Source organism: Oncorhynchus kisutch, linkage group LG4 (genome assembly GCF_002021735.2).
Source record: "Oncorhynchus kisutch isolate 150728-3 linkage group LG4, Okis_V2, whole genome shotgun sequence".
NCBI classification, from domain to species: Eukaryota; Metazoa; Chordata; class Actinopteri; order Salmoniformes; family Salmonidae; genus Oncorhynchus; species Oncorhynchus kisutch.
In genome coordinates, this window is record NC_034177.2 from 946,172 (window position 1) to 961,376 (window position 15,205).

At 44.5% G+C, this 15,205-nt stretch overlaps 1 protein-coding gene across 4 annotated transcripts in view; it reads left to right on the plus strand.

Moving 5' to 3' along the window:
- Positions 1 to 15,205, plus strand: part of tbc1d23 (TBC1 domain family, member 23) — a 76,508-nt gene that overhangs the window by 19,163 nt on the left and 42,140 nt on the right. For all 4 annotated transcript variants that reach the window (XM_031822252.1, XM_031822249.1, XM_031822251.1 and 1 more), the window contains exons 2-4: positions 7,255 to 7,426; positions 9,273 to 9,378; positions 14,976 to 15,183. In XM_031822252.1, coding sequence (XP_031678112.1) covers positions 7,255 to 7,426; positions 9,273 to 9,378; positions 14,976 to 15,183 — 486 coding nt within the window. The remainder of the gene's footprint in view (positions 1 to 7,254; positions 7,427 to 9,272; positions 9,379 to 14,975; positions 15,184 to 15,205) is intronic.

Genomic DNA, 15,205 nt, shown 5'->3' on the forward strand with positions numbered 1-15,205 from the left:
CCGGTACCCCCTGTATATAGCCTCCACATTGGACTCTGTAATGGTACCCCATGTATATAGCCTCCACATTGAACTCTGTACTGGTACCCCTGATATAGCCTCCACATGACTCTGTACCGGTTACCCCCTGTATATAGCCTCCACATTGACTCGTACCGGTACCCCCTGTATATAGCCTCCACATTGACTCTGTACTGGCGTACCCCTGTATATAGCCTCCACATTGACTCTGTACCGGTACCCCCTGTATATAGCCTCCACATTGACTCTGTACGGTACCCCCTGTATATAGCCTCCACAATTGACTCTGTACCGGTACCCCCTGTAGATAGCCCCCACACTGCTGCTGTTTAATCATGTTACTTTTATTTATTTTTAGGCATTTTTCTTAATAACTGCATTGTTGGTTTTTCACTGTAGTCTGTCTACACTTGTTGTATTCTACTGTACAGTATCTAGGGTTAGATCTACTGTACAGTATCTAGGGTTAGATCTACTGTACAGTATCTAGGGTTAGATCTACTATACAGTACCTAGGGTTAGATCTACTGTACAGTATCTAGGGTTAGATCTACTGTACAGTATCTAGGGTTAGATCTACTGTACAGTATCTAGGGTTAGATCTACTGTACAGTATCTAGGGTTAGATCTACTGTACAGTATCTAGGGTTAGATCTACTATACAGTATCTAGGGTTAGATCTACTATACAGTATCTAGGGTTAGATCTACTGTACAGTATCTAGGGTTAGATCTACTGTACAGTATCTAGGGTTAGATCTACTGTACAGTATCTAGGGTTAGATCTACTATACAGTATCTAGGGTTAGATCTACTATACAGTATCTAGGGTTAGATCTACTATACAGTATCTAGGGTTAGATCTACTATACAGTATCTAGGGTTAGATCTACTATACAGTATCTAGGGTTAGATCTACTATACAGTATCTAGGGTTAGATCTACTATACAGTATCTAGGGTTAGATCTACTGTACAGTATCTAGGGTTAGATCTACTGTACAGTATCTAGGGTTTAGATCTACTATACAGTACTAGGGTTAGATCTACTGTACAGTATCTAGGGTTAGATCTACTGTACAGTAATCTAGGGTTAGATCTACTATACAGTATCTAGGTTAGATCTACTGTAACAGTATCTAGGGTGTTAGATCTACTATACAGTATCTAGGGTTAGATTACTGTACAGTACCTAGGGTTAGATCTACTGTACAGTATCTAGGGTTAGATCTACTGTACAGTATCTAGGGTTAGATCTACTGTACAGTATCTAGGGTTAGATCTACTGTACAGTATCTAGGGTTAGATCTACTATACAGTATCTAGGGTTAGATCTACTGTACAGTATCTAGGGTTAGATCTACTGTACAGTATCTAGGGTTAGATCTACTGTACAGTATCTAGGGTTAGATCTACTGTACAGTATCTAGGGTTAGATCTACTGTACAGTATCTAGGGTTAGATCTACTGTACAGTATCTAGGGTTAGATCTACTGTACAGTATCTAGGGTTAGATCTACTGTACAGTATCTAGGGTTAGATCTACTGTACAGTATCTAGGGTTAGATCTACTGTACAGTATCTAGGGTTAGATCTACTGTACAGTATCTAGGGTTAGATCTACTGTACAGTATCTAGGGTTAGATCTACTGTACAGTACCTGAGCTTTGTGCTAATGTTTACTTGCACATATTATGCAGTGTCTGTATTTCCCATCTGCCCATTTCCCATGTTTCCCAGCATCTGTCTGTCTGCTTTATGTAACAGAAGAGTCCCTGGGCAGCAGGCAGGTTAACAATGACCTCCATGTCACTGTTCATCCTGCTTTGTAGTGGATTGGAGAGGGGAAAAAGATACCGCTATTTCTCCTCTGGGCAGATGGATGGAGCAATATTATTATTCATATTATTGTTATTATTCATGTTATATTATTCATATTATTATTTTTTATTAATATTCACGTTTTTATTGTTATTATTATTCAGCCTACAAAAAAATTATTACATGTATATAATAATAAAAAGAGTAAATCGGAAACAATAAATAAAAGTTAAGTCTCAAGCTAGGATTACATTTGCGTAATATATCTGAGAAACGAAAGATTTAATTACTACGATGTTTGACAATATATTTTCCATGTAATAGGTTTACGTACTGCTATAGCTGTATTGAAAAGTAAAATGACTGAAGTATGCTGTGACAGTGGCTTTAGTCTCAGTCCCTTCCTCAATACTATCCTAATGCAGCAGAATAGAAACGGTAGGCTATATTGCCTTCCTGTTTCTAAAATGGTCTACTCTCCTCTTTCTCTGTAGAGCAATCTGCTTCTTTATAGCTTTTGTAGTAATTCATATGTTGATGATGTAAAGAATATTTGCTGGTCGGTGGTGTGTAATGAGGAGCAACCAGCCGCTGCACTTGACGCATTTATGAAATTGCTTATCCCAGTTACTAATAAGCATGAACCCATTAAGAAAATTACTGTAAAAACTGTTAAATCCCTGTGGATTGATGAGGAATTGAAAAATTGTATGGTTGAGAGGAATGAGGCAAAAGGTATTGCAATTAAGTCTGGCAGCCCAACTGATTGGCAAATGTACTGCAAATTAAGAAGTGATGTGACGAAACTAAATAAAAAGAAACCATACTATGAAACAAAGATGAATGATAGTGTCACGCCCTGGTCTTAGTATTTTGGGTTTTCTATATTTATTTGGTTTATTTTGTGTTGTGTTTATGTATGGGGGTTTATGTATTGTGGCTTAGTGGGGTGTTCTAGCATAGTCTATGGTTGCCTGAGGCTGTTCTCAATCAGAGGCAGGTGATTCTCGTTGTCTCTGATTGGGAACCATATTTAGGCAGCCATATTCTTTGAGTGTTTCGTGGGTGATTGTTCCTGTCTCAGTGTTTTGTTTTCACCAGATAGGCTGTATAGGTTTTCATGTTCCGTTTGTTGTTTTGTATTTTCGTGTGTCATCTTCATTAAAGATGTATCGTATTAATAACCACGCTGCATTTTGGTCCGACTCTCCTTCAACGGAAGAAAACCGTAACAGATAGTAAAAAGCTTTGGAGCACCTTAAATTACATTTTGGGGGAAAAAAGCCAACTCGGCTCCATCATTCATTGAATCAGATGGTTAATTTATCACAAAACCCACTGATATTGCTAACTACTTTAATTATTTTTTTTATTGGCAAGATTAACAAACTTAGGGATGACATGCCAGCAACAAACGCTGACACTACACATCCAAGTATATCAGACCAAGTTATGGAATACAAGAATTGTACATTTGAGTTCAGTAAAGTCTGTGGAAGAGGTGAAAAAATCATTGTTGCCTATCAACAATGACAAGCAACCGGGGTCTGACAATCTGGATGGAAAATTTTTGAGTATAATAGTGGACGATATTGCCACTCCTATTTGCCATATCTTCAATTTAAGTGTGTGCCCTCAGGCCTGGAGGTAAGCGAAAGTCATTCCGCTACCTAAGAATAGTAAAGCCCATTTACTGGCTCAAATAGCCGACCAATCAGCCTGTTACCAACTCTTAGTTAACTTCTGGGGAAAATTTGTGTTTTACCAGATACAATGCTAACAGACTTTCAGCACGCATATAGGGAAGGACATTTAACAACTGATGATTGGCTGAGAGAAATTGATGATAAAAAGATTGTGGGGCTGTCTTAAGTGCAGCTTTTGACATTATCGATCATAGTCTGCTAATTGAAAAACGTATGTGTTATGGCTTTACACCCCCTGCTTTAATGTGGATAAAGAGTTTCCTGTCTAACAGAACACAGAGGGTGTTCTTTAATGGACGCCTCTCAAACATAATCCAGATAGAATCAGGAATTCCCCAGGGTAGCTGTTTAGGCCCCTTGCATTTTTCATTCTTTACTAATGACATGCAACTGGCTTTGAGTAAAGCCAGTGTGTCTATGTATAGAGATGACTCAACACTATACACGTCAGCTACTACAGCGACTGAAATGACTGCAACACTCAACACTATACACGTCAGCTACTACAGCGACTGAAATGACTGCAACACTCAACAAAGAGCTAGAGGTACTTTCAGAGTGGGTGGCAAGCAATAAATTAGTCCTAAATATGTCCAAAACTAAAATCATTGTATTTGGGACAAATCATTCACTAAACCTCAACTACATCTTGTAATGAATAATGTGGAAATTGAGCAAATTGAGGAGACTAAACTTATTGGATTAACCCTGGATTGTAAACTGTCATGGTCAAAACATGTTGATGTAGTAGTAGCTAAGATGGGGAGAAGTCTGTCCATAATAAAGCGACACTCTGCCTTCTTAACAACACTATCAACAAGGCAGGTCCTACAGGCCCTAGTTTCTGCCTTCTTAACAACACTATAAACAAGGCAGGTCCTACAGGCCCTAGTTTCTACCTTCTTAACAACACTATCAACAAGGCAGGTCCTACAGGCCCTAGTTTCTACCTTCTTAACAACACTATCAACAAGGCAGGTCCTACAGGCCCTAGTTTCTACCTTCTTAACAACACTATCAACAAGGCAGGTCCTACAGGCCCTAGTTTCTACCTTCTTAACAACACTATCAACAAGGCAGGTCCTACAGGCAACAGTTTCTACCTTCTTAACAACACTATCAACAAGGCAGGTCCTACAGGCCCTAGTTTCTACCTTCTTAACAACACTATCAACAAGGCAGGTCCTACAGGCCCTAGTTTCTACCTTCTTAACAACACTATCAACAAGGCAGGTCCTACAGGCCCTAGTTTCTACCTTCTTAACAACACTATCAACAAGGCAGGTCCTACAGGCCCTGGTTTCTACCTTCTTAACAACACTATCAACAAGGCAGGTCCTACAGGCCCTAGTTTCTACCTTCTTAACAACACTCAACAAGGCAGGTCCTACAGGCCCTGGTTTTGTCACACCTGGACTACTTACTGTTCAGTCATGTGGTCAGGTGCCACAAAGAGAGACTTAGGAAAATTGCAATTGATTCAGAACAGGGCAGCACGGCTGGCCCTAAAAGTACACGGAGAGCTAATATTAATGACATGCATGTCAATCTCTCCTGGCTCAAAGTGGAAGAGAGATTGACTACTTGTTTTTGTAAGAAGTGTTGACATGTTGAATGTACAAAGCTGTTTGTTTAAACCACTAGTACACAGCTCAGACACCCATACATATGCCACCAGAGGTCTCTTCACAGTTCCCAAGTCCAGAACAGACTATGGGAGGCTCACAGTACTACATAGAGCCATGACTACATGGAACTCTATTCCACAGTACTACATAGAACCATGACTACATGGAACTCTATTCCACATCAGGTAACTGATGCAGCAGTAGAATCAGATTTAAAAACAGGTAAAAATACACCTTATGGAACAGGGAGGGAATCACACGTAGTGTGTTGTGAATTCTGTAATGAATGTATTCTAATGTTTTAAAAATGGTATAAAATGCCTACGTTTTGTCGAACACCAGGAAGAGTTGTGGGGATCCATAATAAATACAAATACCTATCAGATTCCAACACCTATTAGTTACTGCAGACCATATTTGATACAGGAAGTCAATGTAGCCTACTGTTTCTAGCCTTACTACTGCTAGGGTCAGGCAGCCTGGATACCATGGTAACAGCAGGGGACTTTGACCACTCTCCTCTTGTTCTGTTGAGCAATCTGATTCTTTTGAGCTGCTTACCTATCATATTATCAGATTCCAACACCTATCAGTTACTATATGAAAGAGATCCCACCAATCCCTTGTCATCTCTTTTAATGTGACGGTAGTAAAGTGTTTATCTGTTGGCTAGCAGTGAGACAGACACATGCTGTAAACTGAATGTTCAGGTTGTGGCTGATGCTTTGATTTACATTGGAATGTGTTTGAGGCTCAGTGGTGACAGAAATAGACTCGTCCTCGTGACATTTGAAAAAGCCCTGTATACAGATGAAACAGTAGTCAAACAAATAGCATATCAGTATTGAAGTTTTATTGACGTTGCTGAAAAATGAAGGGTTTAAACAGTTCAACAGTGTTTGTCTCGCTGACCTGCGCTGTTTTGTTCTCTGAGCTGACCTGTCTTGTTCTCTGAGCTGTCCTGTGTTGCTGTCTGACCGGTCTTGTTCTCTGCGCTGACCTGTCTTGTTCTCTGCGCTGACCTGTCTTGTTCTCTGCGCTGACCTGTGTTGCTGTCTGACCGGTCTGGTTCTCTGAGCTGACCTGTCTTGTTCTCTGAGCTGACCTGTCTTGTTCTCTGAGCTGACCTGTCTTGTTCTCTGAGCTGACCTGTCTTGTTCTCTGAGCTGACCTGTCTTGTTCTGTGTCCTGACCTGTCTTGTTCTGTGTCCTGACCTGTCTTGTTCTCTGCGCTGACCTGTCTTGTTCTCTGCGCTGACCTGTGTTGCTGTCTGACCTGTCTTGTTCTCTGAGCTGACCTGTCTTGTTCTCTGAGCTGACCTGTCTTGTTCTCTGAGCTGACCTGTCTTGTTCTCTGAGCTGACCTGTCTTGTTCTGTGTCCTGACCTGTCTTGTTCTGTGTCCTGACCTGTCTTGTTCTCTGCGCTGACCTGTCTTGCTGTCTGAGCTGTCCTGTGTTGCTGTCTGACCTGTCTTGTTCTCTGCGCTGACCTGTCTTGTTCTCTGCGCTGACCTGTCTTGTTCTCTGCACTGACCTGTCTTGTTCTCTGCGCTGTCCTGTGTTGCTGTCTGAGCTGTCCTGTGTTGCTGTCTGACCTGTCTTGTTCTCTGAGCTGACCTGTCTTGTTCTCTGAGCTGACCTGTGTTGCTGTCTGACCGGTCTTGTTCTCTGCGCTGACCTGTCTTGTTCTCTGCGCTGACCTGTCTTGTTCTCTGCACTGACCTGTGTTGCTGTCTGACCGGTCTTGTTCTTTGAGCTGACCGGTCTTGTTCTCTGAGCTGACCGGTCTTGTTCTCTGCGCTGACCTGTCTTGTTCTCTGCGCTGACCTGTCTTGTTCTCTGAGCTGACCTGTCTTGTTCTCTGAGCTGACCTGTCTTGTTCTCTGAGCTGACCTGTCTTGTTCTCTGAGCTGACCTGTCTTGTTCTTTGACCTGTTTTCTCTTGCTTTCTGACCTGTCCTGTTCTCTAACCTGTCCTGTCTTGTTCTTTGTCCTGTCTTGCAACATTGCCCTAAAAAATGTGTGTTCTATAGGCGTTAGATGTCGTTCTGATAGTGTTGCTGTTTCTCTGTCCTGCAGGGATCAGGATCTGGCTGAGGCCCTGGACTCTGGAGGCTCTGACCTGGAGCTAGAGATGGACATACAGGGGGAGCTGGGGTTGGGGGGAGGGCTGGGGCTGGATGGGGAAGAGGCCGGGGAGGTTATTCGAGTCCAGGAGCTACCAGCCCAGCAGAGAGCCAAACTGTGGAAGGTGAGCGAGGTCAGGGTTCGTGGGTTCGGCCTACCGTAACAGAGGGGGAGGAATTAGACTAGGGATAGAATGGGAGGGGGTCTGTGGGGGTGGTCAGGGTGAGGGACTAGGGAGGGGGTGGTCAGGGTGAGGGACTAGGGAGGGGGCGGGACTTGATTTTATATATTTTTTTCCTGGAAAGCACGTTGAGTTGCTTTCCATGTCTGAAATGTGCTGTATAAATCAAGCTGAATTTGATTAGGGATGAGATGGGACTAGGAATGGGGTGGGACTAAGGAAGGGGATGGGGGGGTCAGAGGGTGAGGGACCAGGGAGGGGGGTTCAGAGGGTGAGGGTCCAGGGAGGGGGGAGTGCAACTAGGGAGGGGGGTTGGGGAGGTCAGAGGGTGAGGGACTAGGTAGGGAGGGTCAGAAGGTGAGTGTCCAGGGAGGGGGTGGGGGGGGGTCAGAGGGTGAGGGTCCAGGTCGGGGGGTCGGGGGGTGAGGGACTAGGGAGGGGGGTAGAGGAGTCAGATGGTGAGGGAGGGGGGTCAGAGGGTGAGGGACTAGGGAGGGGTGTAGAAGGGTCAGAGGGTGAGGGTCCAGGGAGGGGGGGTCGGAGGGTGAGGGACTAGGGAGGGGGTGGGGGGGTCAGAGGATGAGTGTCCAGGGAGGGGGGGGGGGTCAGAGGGTGAGGGACTAGGGAAGGGGGGTCAGAGGATGAGGGACTAGGGAAGGGGGGTCGGAGGGTGAGGGAGGGACTAGGGAAGGGGTGTGACTAGGGAGGGGGTGGGGGGGTCAGAGGGTGAGGGACTAGGTAGGGAGGGTCAGAGGGTGAGGGACTAGGTAGGGAGGGTCAGAGGGTGAGGGACTAGGTAGGGAGGGTCAGAGGGTGAGGGACTAGGGAGGGGGGACATCTCTAATCTGTTTAGCTGATAATTGGTTTGTTGACCCCCAACGTTAGCAGACACCACTCCACTGTTGATTAGCTGCTCAATGAGGAGAACAGAAGACTAGCATAGCATATCTCATAGCTAGAGCCAGGAGGTTTACCTGACCGGGAACAACTCTGAGCCATTAGTGGTTCTCAGTAGTTTCCTAGTCTGTCTCCTCCTGTGTGTTGGGGTAACTGTCAGCTACCAATTGATGATCTGGTCCTGTCTGTCAGCTACTACCTGACGATCTGGTCCTGTCTGTCAGCTACCAACTGACGATCTGGTCCTGTCTGTCAGCTACTACCTGACGATCTGGTCCTGTCTGTCAGCTACCAACTGACGATCTGGTCCTGTTTGTCAGCTACCAACTGGCGATCTGGTCCGGTCTGTCAGCTACCAACTGACGATCTGGTCTGGTCTGTCAGCTACCAACTGACGATCTGGTCCTGTCTGTCAGCTACCAACTGACGATCTGGTCCTGTCTGTCAGCTACCAACTGACGATCTGGTCCTGTCTGTCAGCTACCAACTGACGATCTGGTCCGGTCTGTCAGCTACCAACTGACGATCTGGTCCTGTCTGTCAGCTACCAACTGACGATCTGGTCCTGTCTGTCAGCTACCAACTGACGATCTGGTCCGGTCTGTCAGCTACCAACTGACGATCTGGTCCGGTCTGTCAGCTACCAACTGACGATCTGGTCCGGTCTGTCAGCTACCAACTGACGATCTGGTCCGGTCTGTCAGCTACCAACTGACGATCTGGTCCGGTCTGTCAGCTACCAACTGACGATCTGGTCCGGTCTGTCAGCTACCAACTGACGATCTGGTCCTGTCTGTCAGCTACCAACTGACGATCTGGTCCGGTCTGTCAGCTACCAACTGACGATCTGGTCCTGTCTGTCAGCTACTAACTAGTTGGTGTGTTTTGTCAGATTGCGCTGAATGTGGCAGGTAAAGGAGACAGTCTGTCCTCGTGGGATGGAGTCCTGGATCTTCCAGAACAGAACCTTATACACACCCGCTGCCAGCAGCTCATTGGTGAGTGACTGTTACATACAGTATCTATGTTATATATACAGTACCAGTCAAAGGTTTGGACACACCGACTCATTCAAGGTCCAGGGATGTTACTATTTTCTACATTGTAGAATAATATTGAAGACATCAAAACTATGAAATACATATGGAATCATGTAGTAACCAAAAAAGTGTTAAACAAATCAAAATATATTTCAGATTCTTCAAAATAGCCACCCGTTGCCTTGATAACAGCTTTGCACACCCTTGGCATTCTCTCAACCAGCTTTACCTGGAATACTTTTCCAACAGTCTTGAAGGAGTTCCCACATATGCTGAGCACATGTTTTCTGCGGTCCAACTCACCCCAAGCCATCTCAATTGGGTTGAGGTTTGGTGATTGTGGAGGCCAGGTCATCTATTGCAGCACACCATCACTCTCCTTCTTGGTCAAATAGTCAATACACAGCCTGTGTTGGAGGTGTGTTGGTTCATTGTCCTGTCAAAAAACAAATGATAGTCCCACTAAGTGCAAACCAGATGGGATGGTGTATCGCTGCAGAATGCTGTGGTACCCATGCTGGTTAAGTGTGCCTTGAATTGTAAATAAATCACTGACCATGTTGGGGCGGCAGCGTAGCCTAGTGGTTAGAGCATTGGACTAGTAACCGGAAGGTTGCGAGTTCAAACCCCCGAGCTGACAAGGTACAAATCTGTCGTTCTGCCCCTGAACAGGCAGTTAACCCACTGTTCCCAGGCCGTCATTGAAAATAAGAATGTGTTCTTAACTGACTTGCCTGGTTAAATAAAGGTTCAATGAAAAAAAAAAAAAAAACAGCAAAGCACCATCACACCTCCTCCTCCATGCTTCACGGGGGGAACCACACATGCAGAGATCATCTGTTCACCTACTCCGCGTCTCACAAAGACACAGCGGTTGGAACCAAAAATCTAAAACTTGGACTCGTCGGACCAAAGGACAGATTTCCACTGGTCTAATATCCATTGCTCGTGTTTCTTGGCCCAAGCAAGTCTCTTTTTATTGGTGTCCTTTAGTAGTGGTTTCTATGCAGCAATTTGACTATGAAGGCCTGATTCATGCAGTCTCCTCTGAACAGTTGATGATGAGATGTGTCTGTTACTTGAACTCTGCAAAGCAATTATTTAAGTGAAATAAGCGATAAAATGAACAGTAAACATTACACTCACAGAAGTTCCAAAAGAATAAAGACATTTCAAATGTCATATTATGTCTATATACAGTGTTGTAACGAGGTGCAAATGGTTAAAGTACAACAGGGAAAATAAATAAATATGGATTGTATTTACAATGGTGTTTGTTCTTCACTGGTTGCCCTTTTTTTGTGGCAATAGGTCACACATCTTGCTGCTGTGATGGCACACTGTGGTATTTCACCCAGTAGATATGGGAGCTTATCAAAAACGGGTTTTCAAATTCATTGTGGATCTGTGAAATATGTGTCTCTAATATGGTCATACATTTGGCAGGAGGTTAGGAAGTGCATCTCAGTTTCCACCTCATTTTGTGGGCAGTGAGCACATAGTCTGTCTTCTCTTGAGAGCCAGGTCTGTCTACGGCGGCCTTTCTCAATTGCAAGTCTATGCTCACTGAGTCTGTACATAGACAAAACTTTCCTTAATATTGGGTCAGTCACAATGGTCAGGTATTCTGCCGCTGTGTCCTCTCTGTTTAGGGCCAAATAGCATTCTAGTTTGCTCTGTTTTTGTGTGATTATTTTCAGTGTGTCAAATACTGACCTTGTTGTTTTCTCATGATTTGGTTGGATCTAAATGTGTTTCTGTCCTGGGGGTCTGTTTGTGTTTGGGAACAGAGCCCCAGGACCAGCTTGCTTAGGGATCTCTTCTCCAGGTTCATCTCTCTGTGGGTGGGAATCACTTCCTTTTAGGTGGTTGTAGAATTTAGTGGCTTTTGATAATTTTGACTGTCGTTTCTCTTTGCTTATTTGAGCTGTTCTTGCCATAATATGGACTTGGTATTTTACCAAATAGGGCTATCTTCTGTATACCACCCCTACCTTGTCACAACACAACTGATTGGCTCAAACGCATAAAGAAGGAAAGAAATTCCACAAATTAACTTTGAAGAAGGCACACCGGTGACTACCTCATGAAGGTGGTTGAGAGAATGCAAAGAGTGTGCAAAGCTGTCATCAAGGCAAAGGGTAGGTACTTTGAAGAAACTCAAATATAAAATATATTTAGATTTGTTTAGCACTTTTTTTGGTTACTACATGATTCCATATGTGTTATTTCATAGTTTTGATGTCTTCATTATTAGTTTACAATGTAGAAAATAGTAAAAAAAAATAAGAAAAACCCTGTAATGAGTAAGTGTCCAAACCTTTGATTGGTACTGTATATACTGTGCCTACGGAAAGTATTCAGACCCCTTGACTTTTTCCACATTTTGTTACATTACAGCCTTATTCTAAAATGGATTAAATAGTTTTTCCCCCTCATCAATCTACACACAATACCACATAATGACAAAGCAAAAACTTTTGTCTTCTTATGTACATTTTTGCTATATTATAATAAATAAATATGACATTTTCCATCAGTATTCAGAACCTTTTACTCAGTACTTTGGTGAAGCACTTTTGGCTGTGATTACAGCCATGAGTCTTCTTGGGTATGACGCTTCAAGCTTGGCACACCTGTATTTGGGGAGTTTCTCCCATTCTTCTCTGAAGATCCTCTCAAACTCCGTCAGGTTGGATGGGGAGTGTCGCTGCACAGCTATTTTCAGGTCTCATGTGAATCCAGAGCATCCCAAACATGCTCAATGAGTGACATGTCTGGTGAGTATGCAAGCCATGGAAGAACTGGGACATTTTCAGCTTCCAGGAAATGTGTACAGATCCTTGTGTGACATGGTGCAGTGCATTATCATGCTGAAACATGAGGTGATGGCGGTGGATGAATGGTACAACAATGGGCCTCAGGATCTCGTCACGGTATCTCGGTGCATTCATATTGCCATTGATAAAATGCAATTGTGTTTGTTGTCTTTAGCTTATGCCTGCCCATACCATAACCCCCCCCCACCACCATGGTGCACTCTGTTCACAACGTTGACATCAGCAAACTGCCCGCCCACACGAAGCCTGCGGTTGTGAGGCAGATGTACTGCCAAATTCTCAAAAATTACATTGGAGGCGGCTTGTGCTAGAGAAAATAACATTAAATTCTCTTGCAACCGCTCTGGAGGATGTTCTTGCAGTCAGCATGCCAATTGCACGCTCCCTCAAAACGAGACATCTGTGGCATTGTTTAATCAGCTTCTTGATATACCACATCTGTCAGGTGGATGGATTATCTTGGAAAAGGAGAAATGCTCACTAACAGGGATGTAAACAAATTTGTGCAAATTTGAAATAAGCTTTTTGTGCATATGGAAAATTTCTGGAATCTTTTATTTCAGCTCATGAAACATGGGACCAACACTTTACATTTTTGTTCAGTGTATATTATATTCTACCTGCCCTGCTCAAGACAATTCATAGGATGGATAATTATTTGTCTTGCATAGCTCGGTCACAATGCTGTCTTCTGTAGCCCGGTCACAATGCTGTCTTCTGTGGCTCGGTCACAATACTGTCTTCTGTAGCTCGGTCACAATGCTGTCTTCTGTGGCTCGGTCAGTAATGCTGTCTTTTGTGGCTCGGTCAGTAATGCTCTCTTCTGTAGCTCGGGGCGGCAGGGTAGCCTAGTGGTTAGAGCGTTGGACTAGTAACCGAAAGGTTGCAAGTTCAAATCCCCGAGCTGACAAGGTACTAATCTGTCGTTCTGCCCCTGAACAGGCAGTTAACCCACTGTTCCTAGGCCGTCATTGAAAATAAGAATTTGTTCTTAACTGACTTGCCTGGTTAAATAAAGGTCACAATGCTGTCTTCTGTAGCTCGGTCAGTAATGCTCTCTTCTGTAGCTCGGTCAGTAATGCTCTCTTCTGTAGCTCGGTCAGTAATGCTCTCTTCTGTAGCTCGGTCAGTAATGCTCTCTTCTGTAGCTCGGTCACAATGCTCTCTTCTGTAGCTCGGTCAGTAATGCTCTCTTCTGTAGCTCGGTCAGTAATGCTCTCTTCTGTAGCTCGGTCAGTAATGCTCTCTTCTGTAGCTCGGTCAGTAATGCTCTCTTCTGTAGCTCGGTCAGTAATGCTCTCTTCTGTAGCTCGGTCAGTAATGCTCTCTTCTGTAGCTCGGTCAGTAATGCTCTCTTCTGTAGCTCGGTCAGTAATGCTCTCTTCTGTGGCTCGGTCACAATGCTGTCTTCTGTAGCTCGGTCAGTAATGCTCTCTTCTGTAGCTCGGTCAGTAATGCTCTCTTCTGTAGCTCAGTCAGTAATGCTCTCTTCTGTAGCTCGGTCACAATGCTGTCTTCTGTAGCTCGGTCAGTAATGCTCTCTTCTGTAGCTCGGTCACAATGCTGTCTTCTGTAGCTCGGTCAGTAATGCTCTCTTCTGTAGCTTGGTCACAATGCTCTCTTCTGTAGCTCTGTCAGTAATGCTCTCTTCTGTAGCTCGGTCAGTAATGCTCTCTTCTGTAGCTCGGTCACAATGCTGTCTTCTGTAGCTCGGTCAGTAATGCTCTCTTCTGTAGCTCGGTCAGTAATGCTCTCTTCTGTAGCTCGGTCACAATGCTGTCTTCTGTAGCTCGGTCAGTAATGCTCTCTTCTGTAGCTTGGTCACAATGCTCTCTTCTGTAGCTCTGTCAGTAATGCTCTCTTCTGTAGCTCGGTCAGTAATGCTCTCTTCTGTAGCTCGGTCACAATGCTGTCTTCTGTAGCTCGGTCAGTAATGCTCTCTTCTGTAGCTCGGTCACAATGCTGTCTTCTGTAGCTCGGTCAGTAATGCTCTCTTCTGTAGCTTGGTCACAATGCTCTCTTCTGTAGCTCTGTCAGTAATGTTGAGAATAGACAATAGAAACATAGAAGGCAGCCCTTCATGGGGCACTGAACCCAGGAAAACCCCAGGCCTTACCTCCAGGAGTAGGCCAGCACATGGTACCACAGTGAAGAGACACAAACTGAGGGAGAGAATGTTCTAGTGGGTTGAAGAATCAATCCTGAGACCTTTCTTTGGCATCTTGTTTGCTAGTATCTTATTTCAATCAATTTCTACAAGACACATTTGCTTGAAAGGTTCTCTGCTGGCTAGGGGCCATATGTATCCAGTATCAGGGTGGGATGGCTGATCTAGGATCAGGTCCCCCCTGTCCATGTCATCTTATTCATTCTGATCTAGGATCAGGTCCCCCCTGTCCATGTCATCTTATTCATTCTGATCTAGGATCAGGTCCCCCCCTGTCCATGTCATCTTATTCATTCTGATCTAGGATCAGGTCCCCCCTGTCCATGTCATCTTATTCATTCTGATCTAGGATCAGGTCCCCCCCGTCCATGTCATCTTATTCATTGTGATGTAAAATCCTAGATCAGCACTCCTACTCTGAGGCTTGATGCATATGACTCCAGGATGATTTTTCTGAACTATGTTTCCATGCTGTCTTTGTCCTGACAGTGAGGCTAAGTGTAAGGACCTGTAACCTCTGACCCTGTGTCTCTGCTTCCTGTCTCCAGACCAGCTGGGGTGCGTGGCGGAGGAGGAGGGGCGTGACATGGTGTCTGACGTAGAGTGTGTCATCACGTTCTACTGTAAGTCCCGAAACATCACCTTCACCCCTGACCTCTCCTGGCCACACCTCCTCAAACCCCTGCTGGGCCTGCAGCTGCCCCGCTCCGATCTCTACAACTGCTTCTACGCCATCATGAATAAATATATCCCACGGTGAGACACACAGCTTTACAAT